The sequence below is a fragment of the Brachyistius frenatus genome, unplaced genomic scaffold (assembly GCF_029030835.1).
Source record: "Brachyistius frenatus isolate BFR_SWC_R1_liver_20210118 unplaced genomic scaffold, ASM2903083v1 Contig_283, whole genome shotgun sequence".
Lineage (NCBI taxonomy): Eukaryota > Metazoa > Chordata > Actinopteri > Embiotocidae > Brachyistius > Brachyistius frenatus.
The window spans coordinates 67,501-86,570 of record NW_027210882.1 but is presented as its reverse complement, the minus strand read 5'-3'; the positions used below and the strand labels follow the sequence as shown (position 1 = coordinate 86,570).

Sequence of the window (19,070 nt, the reverse complement as noted above, 5' to 3'; positions counted from 1 at the left end):
CAGTGAAACAGAAGTCGGAGCTTCTCTAGCCTCAGTAATGTGACATAGTTCACTATGAAACAGAATATGTTAGTTACCAGAGGGATTTAAATGAAGGGGTGAAGAGGAAAACCTCCACATACAAGTTCTTCCCTGGTGTGAGGAAGAAGATTAGGATGAAATTAATAATTGAAACTTTGGAAGTCTAAAAAAAAAATGCTTGCCAGCTGAAAGCCACACGCCTCCTACTCTGCTAGCTAAGGGTTAAATGTGCTTTTACGCTAAACATCCTGAAGAGTAGAGAAGAGTCACAAAGTTGGCAAACTGACTCAGTCACACTTGTTACACTAAGCTAAGCTGTGGACAGGGATGGTAACAAAATGTATTTCAGCCTTAAAAAAAAAAAAAATCAAAGATCACTTCAAGTGTACGTAGAGTGACCAAATCCCAACAAACCACAAAGAAGGGGCAAAGAGTATGTTCGTGTGGGACACGATGCTCAGACGTAGGCTTTAAAGTTTGATGAAGACTGAACAAATATATTTATTTTGATTATTTTCATTGTTACATCCATCTATGGTCTCTTCAAAGTCACCAGACTCCTTTGACAAAAGCAGCAATTTTACGTTTGCACAACACATGAACTGCAGTTCTGCTGCTGCTTTGAGAAGTTAGTTTACTTCTGTCATTGTGTGACTTTAGTGTTCTCTAGTCTCTCCTGGCATTGATTAAACTCATCTTTGTACATTAAAATTACATATTTAGAGGGTTTTTTTTCCCCCAAGAAAAAAAAAAAATCCCTTAATTAAGACAATTGTGCTGATGTCCATCGTCATAGTTAAGTGGAGTTCTCAGATCTCTGTCCTTGGACCTGCATCCTTTCTATAGTGACGGAGAAAAGGCTTAACAGCTCACAATGACCTGACTGAGTGTTAAATCACTTTTGCTTTGGGAGTAAAAATTTCCCCTCGGGGATTAATAAAGTATATACCTACCTACCTACCTACCTAATAGGCACATTCAGTACTTTGGAAAGTAAGCAAGGAAACTAAACCTCCTCCTGCCGGGTGCTGTTGTCTGTAAAATGTTCTGTTACTGTGTTTAATAATTCACCAACTTTGAAAAATGCTTTGTTGTAAATTTGTATGTGTTCAAAAGCTGTGACTTTTGATTCTCTTTTGAACCTTATTAAACCATTTTGATCTGAAAGTGCCCTGATGAGAAGAGATTCAGATTTGGGTATTTGGATGCAACTCTTTATCTAAGCTTCTTTAATCCAAACACAATCGGGGTGTTTTAACTCGTTAAAGATTTAAAACAATAAAGTTGCACAAACAAACCAATCAATCAAAGGAGCGGTAGCAACTTCTGCGTTCTGCAAAGTAAAATTCCTGGTTTCGTCAAAGGAGCCTGGTGGCTTTGAAGAGAGAGACATAATGGCTTCAGTTCCCCAACTGAAAGAGTTGTCTGACTGCAAAGCAGTGAAAATATTCTAAAAACAGTGTACCTTATATTAAGATTGGCTTTTTTTTTTAATGTGTATTATATTGATTTGCTTCCATGGCAGTACCGCTGCCTCCATCTCCAAACTTGAGGACATGTCCACCCCCATCTACTGCAAGTAAAACCCTCTCGATGGACACCTCATACAACCCCACAAAAAGACAAATTATCCCTTTAATATTAGCCACCACTAACTACTGGTCAGACCACATATACTGTAGCTGCAGAACCCCGAGCGTTCTGAATTAGGCAAAAGGGTTTTTACTGCTTCTGAATTCAACATCTCGTTTGTTAGAGGAAGATCTCGTAGTTTCTTTGTTGAAATGTCACGTCTCATTTTAAAAGCAAACTGTCAGCCGCAGACTAAATGCCATCAGTCCTTTTAACACCACTCCAGTCAGTTCAAACCCGTTTAATCACTCTGTGTGTAATGAGCACTACTTTTTCCAAAGGCCCGTCTGCCATCTTGTCTACAATGGAAAAACCAATACTGTTCATCTGTTTTCTGCCCGGACAATCTATGCGGTGTTCCACTTTGTCCCGCGGCTCAATCAGGAAACACTTTGCATTACATTTACATACACATTGTGTGCCTGCTTTAATTCGACATCTTGACAGCCTTAAAAATAAAACAACCACAAATATACTCTCGCTACTGATGCGCGAGTTCAGACAGGGGTGAAGAGAGGATGAAGATCTGGGACACAGCGAGGTGATTCATGATGAGATGCGCTGATGTGTCGACCCTCAAATGTCAGGCTGTGAGTTTGCTTAAAACCATTTTGTGACCAAATAAAACAAAAAGACATTTGTGGATGGCGTTCAGGTGACGTGTTAGACAACAGCCTAGAGGCCAAGTTCTCATTTCTCATATCATTTCTTTCTTTTCAATCGATAACTGTGTTTTCGGACCGGGGATGGATCTTGATTTTTGAATATTCATATAGTCCATAGAATATAAAAAAAAAAAAATCGATTAGTATATTCGTCAATCGTCCTCCCTTATTTCCCCTGTTTGTACCAGCACCCAGTTGTATTACATTACTCCCACCAGAAGGTTACAGTATTGCTTGAAAAATCTGTTTGCCAACTGCCATTAAACAACATAAAAGAGAAGAAAAACACGGTGATGGTGAATAATCAAATCGTTCCAAACGAATATCGAAATGTATTTTTACTTGAAATGCCCATCTCTAGTTCGCACTAGATGCATTGAGGAATTCTGTAATGGCGTTCGTGTTCATGTGAACTTCAACTGTAGAACTTCCACAGACTCAGACTGTAAGGAAGATAAGTTTGGGCTTCATGACTCTTCTTAAGACTTCATTCGTACGAGCACACAGCTTTGCTCTGAATGTGTCTCCACATCAGTGTTTTAATGCAGGTGGAGCATGAGGGAACACATATTATTGGGGGAACAGAGTTCGACACAAGACTAGCTTCGCTAATAATAGACTATAATAGTCAGCGGGTGCAAAACTTCTAAGCCACATTGATTTATTTGGACAACAAACTGCTTCCAGTGATGAAGATACGGGACAAAAACTTCCTCGAGCGTGCACCTACAAAGAGAGACTGTGGAAATTGTGGTCTGCAGTGTTTTCACATCATCTTTTAGTATCGGCTCTGCTTGCTTGGAACCTCGACACTAAAATATTACCAGGTACCAGATACCATCCACAGACTGTGAAAAATAAAAAATAAAATGAGTAGAGCCGAGCCGAGCCGTCTTCCGTGGAATCTTCAGTGTGGAGAGTACTGTACATGGTGTGTGTGCGTTTTATTTTGACAAGTAATAACCTGCTGTTCAACGATGACACATGACTGCAGATTTTTCTTTTCCTAAGCAAGCATTACCAATAGCTCATTTCAGCCCACTTTCAATCAGTCAGCAGATATCAGTTACTGAGATCAGCTGATCCGTCTTATTATTTATGATTTGATAACTGCAGGGCTGAGAAGTTCTCAGGAATCTGTAAAACATGGACTGGCTTCATGGTTCCCAACTGACCAGTCAACTAAGCTGCTCTCATACTTTTCTTATTCACTCCATCATAGATGACTGATTTCACATGCACTTTTCTTTTCGTGCTGCAGCGCAGGCCGTCTGCCGCAACTTTGAGACGAAGTAATACGGCAGCTGCCCGTCAAACATCTGTTTCCCTCTTGTTTAGTGTTAATTTCAGCCGGTCAATTTGTTGCCCTTTTCAAGTGCACGTAATCGATGAAATTAATCAAAGTGTCCGCCACATACTGTATGTCAGGATGTGAATATAGAAGCTTCAGGGAGCCTCTCGTATCAAACAGTCCATCCCTCTCGTGTTCACATACAGCCGAACACCAGTGCATACTAATCCCTACCCATGGAGGCCCACATGCACGGTCAGTCGCTCTTATGCACCAAACAAAACAGTCCAGACATGAAAAATATAACGGCACTCCTGCTCTGCCTCTCCACTCGGAGCAGCGTGTACCTGGTTGAAACCAGCGTTTGAAGCAGACTTCTGGATCTGGATAGAAATCGGAGGGAAAAGGCACATGTTGCCTGTAGGGGTTCAGCCTGCTTACATTTAAATACTAATTAAGCTGTGTGCATGTTGTGTGTGTGTGTGTGTGTGTGTGTGTGTGTGTGTGTGTGTGTGTGTGTGTGTGTGTGTGTGTGTGTGTGTGTGTGTGTGTGTATTGCACAAGTGTTGCACGTGCAACAAGCATGTGTTCTACTTACAGATGGAGATGCGCTATTGTTTGGTGTCTCACTTTGTCCTCTTCCCAAAATAAGCCTCACCACCCAGTGCCAGTAAGGAACACCAGCAACACAGTCTCACGTTGGTTCACGGCGCAAAACATACATTCACACTAACAGCTCTCCAAACGTGAGACCCCTACGTTTTTATTGGCCTCCTCTGTTGGCCTGTGTAGATGTCACGTGACTGTCCATCACGGTCCGCTGGCGTCTCAGACAGATGCACAAGTCACCCCAGATTTAGACGATCGACGGAATATAAAAGTGCTCGTAGCTTCCGGCTCTGAAAAATGAGGCCGATGCAGAAGTGCCTCAAGCTGCCATACCGCAGAGTGTCTTCCTCTCCCTATTGAAATACTGTAATTCAAGCATTTGGCTTGCACGAGGTTTCACCAACATCTCCCCTCTGTGTTCATGCTGCGGGAATAAAGTCAACTGAAAACAGTCAGGTGGCAGTGAGGTGATCTAAAGGTTGGAGCGGTGGAACCGAGACTCTGAGCTCCCGTTGAAATAACAAAGCATAGAAATGTATTAAGACGCCCCAAACGAACGTTGTGACCTTGAAGAAGACGGTACCGAGTAACTCTGAACGGGAGATCATTTGTGAGATGAGGTGTGAGTGTGTGCGTCGTACAGGACAAGTTTGGAGCACTTACCAGTAAAAAGGGATAGAAAGATGCAAGTTGTGCGTGTTGCTCTATGTGATTTAAAAAGAAGTGATGAAAACATTCATAGAAAGTAACATTCAAAAGCCAATTCATTCTTACATTTATACTGTAGCGGCGTTCTGTCTCTGTTGTCCATTGTTAAGCCGCAAATGAGCTGCAGGCAGCGACTTCCTTTTGTTACGCGAATGACAGGAGATCTTTTAACTCTTTTCCTTTTATCTTTTATTTTACGCAGCAAAAGTTAACTGAAAACACAAAATAATAAACTGTGTGACACGGCAGAAAAACTATGTGCTCCCGTGCCATAACGCAGCTCTCTGTTTGGCACCTGCTGCCGTCATGACGTCATTATATCACAAAAAAGATATATATATATTTTACATATGTTAGTTCTTGCACAATGAGCATAATTCAGAAATTAAATTACTAATATTCCCGAAACTCAAATTTAATAATACACTCGTGGCTCTTATATATACCAAAGTTCAGAAACACAGCAGAGACTCTCACACTGAGCCAAAAAGAAACAGGTGCTCATAAATTAGGTAAATAACATAAACACAATAGTTTTGGCTGGACTGCAACAGCGGTGTCAGAGCTATAAACAAGTGTCTGTCACTGAGTGAGTGAGAGATCAAAGTTACCCCACTGGTCGGCTGAATACCGACTTTTCAAGTTAAAAGCATAAAGAAAAAAAAGCATGCACACGCTGTTAAATTTCAGCTGTTGTGATCGAGGTGTTTGTTGATTAATAAGTTGTTATTGTTCACATGACAGAAACATATTCAGCTGGTTTGGCTAGAGCTCAGCTATGTGAATAAATGTTATTAAACATGAGCAACTCTCAGACACTTTCATTTTGTCAAAGTAGTTCACAGAGGAAAAGAGGTTGGAGACTCCTGATTTATAGTGTCAGTTTACTCTTGGGTCTCCTGGTTTTAGAAAATCGTTGGGAAATGTATGTGAGAACTTCCCAGTGTGTGTGTGTGTGTGTGTGTGTGTGTGTGTGTGTGTGTGTGTGTGTGTGTGTGTGTGTGTGTGTGTGTGTGTGTGTGTGTGTGTGTGTGTGTGTGTGTGTGTGTGTGTGTGTGTGTGTGTGTGTGTGTGTCATCCCTGCGATGGACCGGTGACCTGTCTGTCTCAGAGCAGTGTGTGTTAGAAAAGCCTCCAGCCCTGCGACCTTGTACTGGATGAATGGATTGGTAATGGATGGCTTTCCGAACATAATTAGCAGTGCATGAATACTTTCCTTGATCCTCTGTGAATGTTTCAGCTTTAATTGCACAATCGGACCGAGTTATTTCATCACATGTGCCACCCTGCATATAACACTGTTCATTATGCAAATCCAGACATAAAGAAACAGATGCAAAATGTGTTTAAATTTATCTGCTGTGCAGAAGCTGCTTCAAAGGTCCCTCTAAAATTGTGCTCTAATTTTTTTTAATTTAAAATAGATTTAATATGGAAATGTGGTTAAAATTGACTTTATACACACGGACAAAAACACAAGTTCACTTTGAATGAACTTGTCCCTACTTTTACACCAGGAATTAGACGTACCCCAGAAAGTTTAATCATTTCATCAGGAGCCAAAGTTTGGTTTCCCCAAAGTACAATTCATGGTAATCCTTCCGGCTCTTAACCGTGAACACTATTTTCGCTCTGCTTGTGCTGGGGAACCGATTTTTGTCATGGACTAATTTCTGATGCAGTGTTTTGGTGTTAGGAAGCCACGTAGACGCGTTGGGAAATAACTGTTCTGACACTCCTGCCACGTATGAAATCATCACTCGGTTCCGTTCAGACAGCGGCTGTCCCAACATTTTCTCTTCTCCCACTAAACTTTGGATCCCCGTGAACTGATTAATCTTTCGAGGATTTTCTCCCCGGTTTGTTGAGCGTGCATCAAGACGTAGAGTCGGGATATCTGTCTCCTGCATTGCCCTCATTAGCTCTACCTGTGTATTGTGGATGTGTGTGTGTGTGTGTGTGTGTGTGTGTGTGTGTGTGTGTGTGTGTGTGTGTGTGTGTGTGTGTGTGTGTGTGTGTGTGTGTGTGTGTGTGTGTGTGTGTGTGCTTGCTCACTCTCTCTCTGCACTCACCACTCCTGCTGCGCAGCATCCTGGCTGAGATGCCGTTGGCTCTCCCTCCGCTGGGCGGACTGGCCGTGGCATTCTCCACTGAGCTCACTTCAGCTCCCTGCTGCTTCAGCAGGTCTGTCAGAGTCCTGCACACACACACACACACACACACACACACACACACACACACACACACACACACACACACACACACACACACACACACACACACACACACACACACACACACACACACACACACACACACACACACATTAACACAACTCAGCATGTAATTTGATTTGATAAACCGAGTTACACTTTTATAAAACATTGGATTTTACCGCTTATCTGTGTAACTGCATCGCTCCGTGTAGTTTGTAGTGTTCTGAATGTGTAAATGATTGACCAAACGAATGAGGTGTAACGAGTGTAACACGATTAAGAAAAGATGTTAGTAATAGGACAAACATTTCATCCCTCGTTTGCTGCAGTGTTCACATGGACAAATATAAACTATGTTCTCTGTTCTCACCCATCCAGGCAACGAGCCAGAGATAGTGTAATGAAAAAGCTCAGAATAAAAACGAACCTCAACAATGGGATAATAACAAAACAGAATTTTCAACGGAAACTCAAAACAAACAGGAGCTTTTGGTTTACTGAGAAACTTGATCGCGGATCAGTCAAGACAAGGAGATGCATAAAACATGATTCATTATCATCCTTCAACTTGAAAATAAATGAAGAGATTTATTATTGACACTAGAGAAGTTGCACAGCTTGATTAAAAAAAGAACACCACAGGTCACTAGTGAGATAGCAAACATCTGTTATTCTTACAGATGTGCATCTCTGCTCTCCTGAGAGGGCTTCCCCCAACAGCTGGAATGTCTGCACACACACACACGCATCCACGAACAAACACATCCACCCAGTTCATTTACAGGACACCCCCATCTCAGGGGAAAATGTGTTTGCTGTGTGTGTGTGTGTGTGTGTGTGTGTGTGTGTGTGTGTGTGTGTGTGTGTGTGTGTGTGTGTGTGTGTGTGTGTGTGTGTGTGTGTGTGTGTGTGTGTGTGTGTGTTTTGTTAAATCTACAGGGGTGTAGTGCAGTTTGTTTAAAAACAACAGCGCACCTGCACGAGTGTGCACATGGACGTGCGCACGGTTAAATTGTGGCTTCGTTTCCAAGGTTGTGGAACCACTGAGGTGACAAAGTTTTCATACAACAGTCAATAATGTATATTTGTATCACTTTAATAAAATCAATAATGTAATCATGCTATTTCTAACAGTTGTTCTGGATTACTCATTTAAAGTGTTATCATCAAATGTAGTCAAAACAGGTTCCTGTTCCTGGTTTTTAATAATGCCACATCAGCAAAATCTGAGATTTGAATCCGCCAAAAGCCATATGATGCTGCCTGTTGTTTTTACAAAGTTATCTATTTGTATTGTGACCCGAAATGTTGGAAGATTTTTTTTTTGTTTTCATTAAATCTACAAAATTTAACCAAAGAACTGTATTTTTATTTTTGTTTTGCATTTTTTACTGTGGGTTTTATGGTCAATCTTTTCAGTTTGTCAGTTTTTTTAGTGGCTCATCTCCTTGCTGTGTGATTATATGTTTCGTTCAACGTGTCCTCTAGGACAGATTCCAGTCAGCTGTACGACCGCCGGCCTTTTAGCTGCATGACATATGTGCAATATGGTCTCATTTTGGACTCAGATCTTGATGTGTTTGCACACACACATCCCCGTTTACAGATGTATGTGCCAGGACTTTTTTTTAATTTAATTTTTTAATTATGAATCAGGTGAAGAAATACAGTACCTGACTACTTCACCACACACACACACACACACACACACACACACACACACACACACACACACACACACACACACACACACACACACACACACACACACACACACACACACACACACACACACACACACACTACTTTGGATATACACATTTCCGCTCCCTATGCATTTGCTGAATTTACACTATTGATGGTATTCACTCCCTTGATCAATAATTCAAACACTGGTGCTTCTGTTTTGCTGATGAAGCTCATGTGTTTAGCCCCCAGTACCACACACACACACACACACACACACACACACACACACACACACACACACACACACACACACACACACACACACACACACACACACACACACACACACACACACACACACACTCACACACACACTTATACATGCACAGGTACGTAAAACACACACATATGACCGACCCGACAGTGACAGCCGGCGGCAGCATGTTCACACCCAACCTGTCAAACAGAAAAGTGAGTCCCTTTGGCCACTTCTCTGATGAAACTATCTGTAGGTGTGATGTTGAGCAACACCGCCACAGATGCCAAGAAGTGGCTCCTGCAGGGGTCAATGTGTCCTTAACACTCTGTCATGGGCAAGAAATGTAAATGTAGTCTTTGATTTTGACACAGCGGTCTCAGGTAATTGTTATTTATCCTTTCTGAGGCTATTGCATGCAAATAAGGGAATTTAATCTTAGAATAGAAAGGTACCTGCAGTGGGAAGTGGTACTTGGGGAATTTGGTTCGGCACATCGTGCTACATGGTCTGAAAAGTTTGGGACATTTGACTTCAGTTACAACAAAAATAAAACCCTAAAAAACAATCACACTTTAATGAGGTCGTTTAGTGTTGGAGTTCTCGTCTGAACACTTGAAACTCCTTGAACTGATTGAGTTAAACTCTATTTATGGGACCGGATTTCGCAACAGCAAATTATATTCATTCATTCAAATCAATTCAGAGCTTAATCTTATTGTGAATCCTTTCACACACACTGTGCATGTGTGTGTGTGTGTGTGTGTGTGTGTGTGTGTGTGTGTGTGTGTGTGTGTGTGTGTGTGTGTGTGTGTGTGTGTGTGTGTGTGTGTGTGTGTGTGTGTGTGTGTTTGTGAAAGTGCATATTAGATTATGATGTGAATTTTTCTGCTTTTCTTAACATTTGCAACCCACAACAAAAAGACTTAAACGCCCGCTGCTCCGCGAAGATTTAAATCACTTTCTCTCGTCTTCTCTCTTTAGTTTTTAATTCTTTTTCCTCTCCGTCTTCTCAGTCTCTCTCTACCTGCCCCCTCCTCAGCTAAACTCAGCCCTAAATCTGTCTCTTTCCCTTCTTCCTCCTCTTTAAACCGTGCCGTTTGTCTTCCTCTCCTCCAGTCTCTCTCTGCTCCTCATCTCCTCTCTGACTCATTGCCGTGCGGCGCCTCGGGCCTCCGCGCACTCTTCTCTTGGCTCGCCGCTTAAACAACTTGCTGATTTGGACTTTTAATCTGCAACAAAAAATGCACCTGTCTCCAGGCTGTGTGGTGTTTATGGAGCGCTGGCTGAGCTCCATGAGAGTTTTTGTGGATGCCTTTGAAAGAGTGAAGATGGCCGTGCAGCTGGTTAAAAGGTTAATACTTACAGGGTGGGCTGGATTGATAGAAACTGTGTGCTGTATAGTTGCAAATGAAGAAGTCTGAATCAATCATGACCGTGAATAAATAAATGCAGGTTTACAGTTCATGTGCTGCCAGTGACTACTGTTTGTCTTCCAAATTGTTTCACTGACAGTAAGTTCATCTAGTTTTGTCAAAGTGGCATCAGTGAGTGCAGTTTTAATCTATTATCTTATCTGAGGAGTCCATGCTAGAGGTCTAAAGAGGATTTTAAAATCTTAACCGAACACAGACATATCGACAGATTTATTTCAGATTTTTAATATTTTACCACACTTTTGCCATTTATACTAAACAATTTATAAGAAGTGATTCCAGGGACTTGAAATCTATTACTGTGCTGTGGGTTTCTAAGAAGGTTGGCAACACTTCCTGGTCAGCTCGCTTCTATTGGCTATTTCCACCTTCTGCTGTGTTCCCTCGCTGTTCGTTTCACAGGACATACTCGATATCTTGGAGACTACAATCCAGTCGGTAACATTAACATTACTGTATGTCTGTAAACCCCCTCGCAATAAATAACAAATGATTCATAGCGTCAAGCTGCCGCACTGAATCTGTACGAATGTCAAGTTACTGTAATCAGAACTTTTCTTGTTTGTGGTCTTTCAATTGCAAGAATTAACAGGATTTCAACCAATGGTTAAAGGTTTGATTGGTCAAACTGGACATGAATGATTGAAAAAAAACATCCACACTTCCCTACATGAGATCATAACATCTATGCTGTGAGTGCAGGTCTAGTCAAGCCTCAGCAGACCACCTTCCACTTCCTACTTTATTACCCTGACTCAAACTCCTCCGGTAGCTTTCACTGTGAAAGTTATTTCTTCTGAGTTCACAAACCTTAACAGCATACATATGCTGTTTATATATTCCAGGAGTAACCCTCAGCTCACCTTTCCCACGGCTCTTTATTACTATGTCATGTAAGAGTTTTGTGCCTGTGATCTGTGAGATCATCGGGTTCCTCCGTGCTTTCTCATCACATTACCGCCACGTTGAGATGAGACTTTACTAATGTCCTGTAACAATCAATTATTCCACCCAGATCAGGCAGATTAGGATGCACAGTGATTAGTTACCACTGATAATAACAAGAACTCACTATCTCTCTGCAGCAGGACTCCATTGACTGCTCTCACATGTAATGCTCTGAATACAATAATAAACTCAGGAAGTACTATACAGCATACAGTCCACATGTCCTCTTAATGCATTCATGTACACATGATTGATCCTGTGACTGCATGTGGATACACTGTTGTAGATGCACCATCATTTGATGTCTGGCCTTCCGGTGGATTTATATCCAAATATTGGATTTTTTTTTTTCTGATAAAGATTTTTTTTAAAAAGATTTTTTTTACAGTTTATTTACACGTCAGACTGCGGCACTTACACATACTGACGGATACATTGATAAGTGTGTTTCATCTCTGGCCTTTTCCCGAGGACAGCTGTTAACCTCTATCTGTCACACTCACAAATACACACAGGGCAACAGATCAGTGATCTCCCTCCACTGAACCCATCAGCCTGACTGACTCTTCCTGTCTTCTAATTTGTCTGCCGCCCGTTTTACTGTATACGTTCATCTGTCCGTCTAAAACCGCTTTCTAGCATTCTTCATATGATTTATCTATAAAAACACAACATTTAGATCATCCGTTGAAAAAGTAGAGCGACAGTGGCAGATATATAGCTCCGTGTCACAATCTCTTTATTTCCCCTCCGCTGTCAGTGCTCTCTTGTCATTCATCGCTCCCGCTTTTCATCAAAGGTACAGTTGAAACCAGCCTCGCTGTCACTGACGATTAGTGATAAAAAGTGACATAATGACAAGTCACGTCTGAGACACACAAACTCACACAAAAGCCTGCACACAGAGATGAAGGTTTTTTTTTTTTGTGCAGATACTTATGCTTTTAGATTTTTCTGCAATGTCTGCTCTATTGTCTCTGGTATTTTTTTTATTTTTTTTTAGGAATTTTAGGCTTTTGAATGGCCTTTAAGTCTCTACCAATGAGATAGTGTGGATGGAGAGCCACTTGAGGTGCTCAAAATAATGTAGTCCCATATGACAATTTAGCAAACTAAATCTACTGATGAGGATCATGTGAAACAATAAAAAGCTCCAGAACAGCTACTAAATGAGTTTTGAGGTGGGATAATGTTTATCAAAAATAATGCTAGTTACAAATTTAGTCTGAAGTAAAGAGAGCAACTCAACCAATGAAGAAACTGCTGCTACAGTATGTCTGATAAATTTTGTAATAAAACTAATTTAATATGCAGGTTGACGTTCCTTTTAGTAAAGTTTATTTGTGCATCACATAAATGAAATCAGCTGTACTTTTTTTTTTTGCCATTAGATAAGGCCTAAACACCACGGTGACATCTGACCATCCACTCAGCCCGTTAGACGTGCAGAGAGCTGTGATTGTAATATGCATGGAAAACCTACTTCTCAGCATCTAGTGCCTGCAGAGCATTTCAGATGTTCATAAAAGTAACGAGCAGCCAACATAATGTTTTGGTTATATTATTCAGCAGTTAGTATCTAAATCTTTCTATGCTAATAAGCTAACTTGTTCTGCCAAGTGATTTTTCTGCATTCAGCTGCCTTGAAACAGAGAAAACTCAGTTCTGGGGTAAATTAAAACTTTCCAAGTAGCTTATAGTTCTCAGAGTTTTTTTTTTTTTTTTTTTTTTTTTTGTGGCTGGTTTTCATGTTTATTTGAATCTGGAGACAGATGGCCCATTAGAAGTATGGGAGTAGGATGAAATGAGCTCACTGTGTGTGTGATGCTCCCATCTACTCCAGTTTTGACTGATATGAGCTCGACTCTGACCGACAACATTTTCATATCCGCATAAACTATTTCGAACACCCTAAAATTTTGAGATGCCCCCCCTCGAGACCCGACAGACAAACAGCTGCATACCTTTTTCAGCATCGTCACCCTGATAAACAGACCAAGCGCAAAGACAAACACAGAACCAGCGCACAACCAAACCCTTGAAGTCAGTGGGCGCTGACCCACATTTAAGTGTGTGTGGGCCCAGCGAAGCCTGGCAGGACTGAAGAGGAGAGAGGAAGGTAAAGCAGCTGCAGGGTGGAAATTGTCACATCTGATACAGCCAGGAATCTGTCAGCTTACATGTCCTTTCACTTTTGGGAGGAATTGCGGCAAGTGGTGACGCAGGCCCATACATGTGCGCACTTGAACACATTCACTCGCAGGCATACATGCATGCAGACGTACTCGCACACTCACATTGGTGACAGGTGAGAGGTGATGGAGAGTGACAGCTCCACCCTCGGGGTGATCAGAAGGCAGGATGGATGAGGAGGGAGGGGAGAGCCATGAAAGTGGAGCAGAGGGGGAGAAAACTTCACTGAAAACGTCTTTTCTTTCCAACTCTTAGTGCAAAAGTTGTTTCTCACATATACTGGGTATTTATGGATCACAGTGGTGTGATTTGGTTCCTGCCTGGAGTCTGTCTTTTCCTCTCTCCTAAGACCTTTATAAGTCACAGTGAAACGATAGCGACAGTACACAGCTGGAATGATGCTCATGCGTATTTCCAACATGTGTACATCAGAGTGCGCGTTGGTTGTGCCAGCAGCAGGAACGATGTCTGGAAAATCAATGAATTAACACTTTACTACATTTTACAATATGGTTTTGCATTGATTTCACTGTAGAGTGGTTTTCCCCTGCAGGTTATTACAGTATGTTATAGAGGAAGCAGATAGCTGAGTCTGTTATTCATGCTATTCTATTTTATAACTTTGGTTTTACTGTTTTTAGTACACCATCAAGAGAGTTTTAAAGCTCTATCAAAAAGAGGTGTAAGTTGTACTGAAAGATCTACTAACATAAGTGTTGTCTAACAACCAAATATTTCTCCTATTAATGCTTATTATTGATGTATTTGGCATTTATCAACCATTTATGAAGCAGTTAAACTCAACTAAAACAAACCTTTACTTATTGGAAAGTGGAACCATCACCTAACATTTTTGGCCCAAAAGCTACAAAACTGTCATTCAAAATCACATCAACGTGCCAAAAATGTCCCACGTCTTTGAAAGAGAGTAAGAGAGGGTCTGTAACGTTTGGAGTGCGGCGACAGCCCAAATGTACAGCTGCGCTGGATTGAGTATTGCTTATCTGTCCGCCTTAAATCAAGGCAGAGCAGTCAAAGCATTTAAGTGACGGTGACGAAGGCCGAAAGGTCTACTGCTGTGAACACAGCACACGCTGGGTACAGACGACATGCAAATCAGACATGTAAATCTGAATGCATGTAACAGGGACGGCGGGTGAAAACCGTGTATCTCCAGAATGTCGAGAAAACCATCATTTTCTTCTTCTTTTTCTTTTTTTTTTACGCAAGCTTTTTTCAGGACCGTAAGCAGTTTGTGAATGACCAAAATTGAACTGTTTGCCAGCTACTTACTGGTACTGATGCATTCAATGTCAACATTCCTGCCAAATATATTGATCTGCTCACAGTTTCCTTCAAAACATAAAATGAATTCTACTGTACGTAGTAGAGATACACTTGCCCACTCTGTTTGAACCATGTGACCTCTGCTGCCACCGCGGTGGTCCTGGGCCCCTCTCACCTGTATGTTGTGCTGCGGTGCATCTCGCCTCCTGGCTATCCTGACCTCTCTCCGTGTGTGATCTGAACTGTGCTCACGCAAACTAAATGCCACCACTATCATTCTTGTTGTTAATTGAACTATAAATCACTGTTTGTGTGTGCGCGTGCGTGCGGGCGTGCGTGTGTGTGTGTGTGTGTGTGTGTGTGTGTGTGTGTGTGTGTGTGTGTGTGTGTGTGTGTGTGTGTGTGTGTGTGTGTGTGTGTGTGTGTGTGTGTAAAATGATGAAGGTCATTGGTGTTTGTTTACTCTCTCAGTGTAAAGCCAGCCTCTCTCCAGTCGAGGCCTTTCATTAGACGTGACACGTATGACCTAAGGCGGTGCCTCTCTGTTCCCTATTGTTGGCGGAGGATTAGCTCAGTGTGCGAACACACTGAACCGCGTGTGGTTGGAACAAGTGGAGGGGTACATTTACTGGAAGGTGTGTGTGTGTGTGTGTGTGTGTGTGTGTGTGTGTGTGTGTGTGTGTGTGTGTGTGTGTGTGTGTGTGTGTGTGTGTGTGTGTGTGTGTGTGTGTGTGTGTGTGTGTGTGTGTGTGTGTGTGTGTGTGTGTGTGTGTGTGTGTGTGTGAGTGTGGGAAGGAGGATCACTTTGGATTTGAACTTTCAAAGCTGATTTGGGAAAACTGGTGGGATTTCAGTATTAATCACCTTCTGCTGGCAGGATGTTGAGAGCGAGAAAAAGGTGGCGGGAAGGAAAGAGAGCATCAGAAATGCAGGTGCACGGCAGAGTTTGAAGGGTGCAACAGCATCTCCTTTTGTGTTTCACCACTTTAATATCCAACTCTCAAGTGGGCGTGTGTACGTACTTATTCAAGCGCTTCACCTCATCAAGTACATGAGGTCTTAGCTGCACGTACACTTTAGGACCAGGGATTTATGTCAGCAGGCTAATAACTAAACAAGCGTGCAGGCAGCGCAGTCCAGAAGTGGTAAAGCAGTAATCTCGGTGAAATTTGTTTAATCGCAAGGAGGAGCGGTAATCTGTGAAGATGGGCTCATGGAGGGAGGGTGTTTATGCAGCCGGAGGGTTTCTATTTCAGTGAGGTGCTACCCTGCAGGAAAAATTAATCCCGGCTGCGCATTATCCGCAGAATGAGTTTTGCGTTGCAGGTTAATGGGAGATACCATTTTTAATGGGGAGAGTAAGAAATACATGAAAGCAGAGGGAGGCGAGGAGGAGACAAGTGAGGCAGACAGAGGAGGTTTGGCAGGTGAAAAGTGATGAGGAGATGGATGTAAAGGAGGGGGAATGAATAAAGATCAGAGTGTCTGAAACTGGCCCCTGCCTTCGCCCCCGAGGAGAGAAAAGAGGGATGAAAAGAAAAATGAAGGCTGCAAGAGAATGAAAGTAAAACGAACTGGATAAGCAGAGATAGACAACCACCGGAGCCAAAACGGCACGATTTGTGACAAAGAAAGTCAGTATGAGAGGAAGAAACGGCACGTGATGAATGGAGATTGGAGGAAGAAAACGAGATCAAAAACAAGACGCTCGGAGAGATAAGGAGAAGCTGGAGATAGAGAAGGAAAGGAAGAGAGGCGGCTCCACAGCGAGGGTTAGATAGTTTGGGATTCATCAGGGAGATGTGAGCTCATGCTGTGCGCTGTTTGCTGTAATGATTTCCTGAGGCGAGCAGATTGAACTCCGGACCGTGTATTTAACCCAACTGCAGCGGGAGTGTGTGTTCCGGGAGAGAAATTTCTAAAAGACGCTTATTTCCCTCACCAGGTTGTGTTTTCCCTTTCAGTGACAGCTAACCGGTTTCTAAAGAAGGAATTCTCACAGAAGCGGGAACATCTTCCTTCTTTAAGAAAGCGCTACCGCAGCAAGGATAGTTTGCTCGAGTTGTCTTTTTTTTTTTTTTGTTTTGTTTATTTCAAATATAAGTCATGCTTACAAGCAAAGCAAGTGTGCACAGGGGGTTAAATACAAAAGTAAATCAAAATCAAAAGCAATAAAAGGATAAACAAAGAAACAAGCATAAAGAAATAAAACAAAACAAAAATGCAAAATTAGAAACATCATTTACAAAATGATGAGCAGAGGCAAAATAAGGGAAGGATAAATGGTATCGTGTAAAAATGTGTAATACACATGTCAGTCCACTAGAGGGTAGTGTGTCAGTGTCACGCTTTGCTTCGCAGAGGAGTAAAAAATAAGGTGCTTTAGGTTTAGGTGCGAAAAATCAGAGGGTTAGCTTTAAGATTGTGATTTGGGTTAAAATAAGAATTTCTATGTAAGTCATACATTTCTTAGCGTATATTTCATAACTTAAATATGTGACTTAAAATAAATCCATGTTGGACTTTGTTTCGTCCAACCACCAACGACCTCCTCCCTCCACGCACTTTATCACTCTCTATACTTTGTCACATGACCTCCTTCTTCCACGGCTCATACATGCGTGTACTTTTCCCGCCTAGGCGAGGCAAAGGGTGACCCGACACAGTGTCCTCTAGTGGACTGGTGGGTGCATTACATGGGGTGATACCATGTATATGGGGGCATATGGATATATGAGCTTGAACTTCATTCACAGCATGCATAACAAAAATTAGAGAGTGAAAATATACAATGCGTTTTACACTTATGTTAAAATACCATGTTATGATTAATGGACTCCCTTTTGCCAACTTTTTCTTTCAGTTCTTGAGATCTTTCCTCTCTGATTCTATTGTCTTCCCCCTAACTTTAAAAACTCCTCCAGGACAAAGGGATCAGCTGCTCTAAACAAGTTTTCAGGGGTTGGGACGAGCTGCTCTAATTTGGCTACAACAACTCAGAACACGTGTAAGCAAACATACAAACATGCACACATGTTGGTGGGCCGACAGACACACGTTCAAGGTTGGAAGTTGTAAATTCCAAGCTGGCAGGTTTTGTGATGAAATGCGTGTCTGAGACTTAAATTTGTTCCTCTGTTTTCAATCTTTTTTCATTTCTTTTCACGAGGTGTCAGAATTTCCAACTTTCCAACATCCCTGCGATGCATCAGAAAACACATGCAAACACACACACACGTGTATAGACAAACAAATGTACAACTGAACACACACCAAACACACAAACCTCTAACCATCTCTTTGGTTACATCAGGAAAGTGGTCAACAAACAAACGCCACACGCAGACATAGTTGCGCACACACACACACACACACACACACACACACACACACACACACACACACACACACACACACACACACACACACACACACACACACACACACACACACACACACACACACGCTTACACACTTCCTCACCTGGAGTTGAGGTCAGTCTGAACCGTCCCTGTTGCTCCTCCGCTTCCTCCGCGGCTCTTCTCCAAGCCCAGTTTGGTGAAGATGCCCGCCAGCACCATGATGGCCACCACGCCGCAGATGATGTAGACGATGAGGTGTGTGCGGTCCCTGTCCTGGTCCTCCTGGCCCTCGGTGATGGTGGCCACCGGCTTGCCGGTGTTGGCCCAGATGGGCGTGTCGTAGTTAGAGCAGATTCTTTGGTCCAGCCGCTGCTGGCGGAACTGGCAGCAGAAGCGGTAGAAGCAGGTACCGCAGCAGTACAGAAAGACGCCGGCGTTGCAGTTGAACGGCGGGTCCCACTGGCCCATCACGTCGTAGTAACCCATGCAACGAGTCCCGCCAGCCGGAGGGGTGTCCTCGTCATCCGCGTCTCCGCCACTGCTGGGAGTGGAAAGCCCCGTCTCCAGAGGAGTGGTCTGGGTGGTCTCCACGTAGCTCGCGGTTGTCTGGTTGACCAGTGCGGTGGGGACGATGAATGGGTCGCCCTCGGTTACCGTCACCGCGGTGACAGATGGGTCTTGGGTGAGGGATGGCTGGATAACCAGGAAGGAGAAGAGGAATAGGAAGAACAGTTGGCAGGAGGAAGGGTCGGTGGCC

At 42.7% G+C, this 19,070-nt stretch overlaps 1 protein-coding gene across 1 annotated transcript in view; it reads right to left on the bottom strand.

Moving 5' to 3' along the window:
• shisa8b (shisa family member 8b) overlaps positions 1-19,070 on the bottom strand; it is a 34,515-nt gene that overhangs the window by 14,176 nt on the left and 1,269 nt on the right. The window contains exons 2-3 of the mRNA XM_069722171.1: positions 18,435-19,070; positions 6,999-7,123 (exon numbers count right to left, since the gene is read on the bottom strand). The exon at positions 18,435-19,070 is cut by the window's right edge and continues 46 nt beyond it. Of these exons, the coding sequence (XP_069578272.1) occupies positions 6,999-7,123; positions 18,435-19,070 (761 nt within the window). The remainder of the gene's footprint in view (positions 1-6,998; positions 7,124-18,434) is intronic.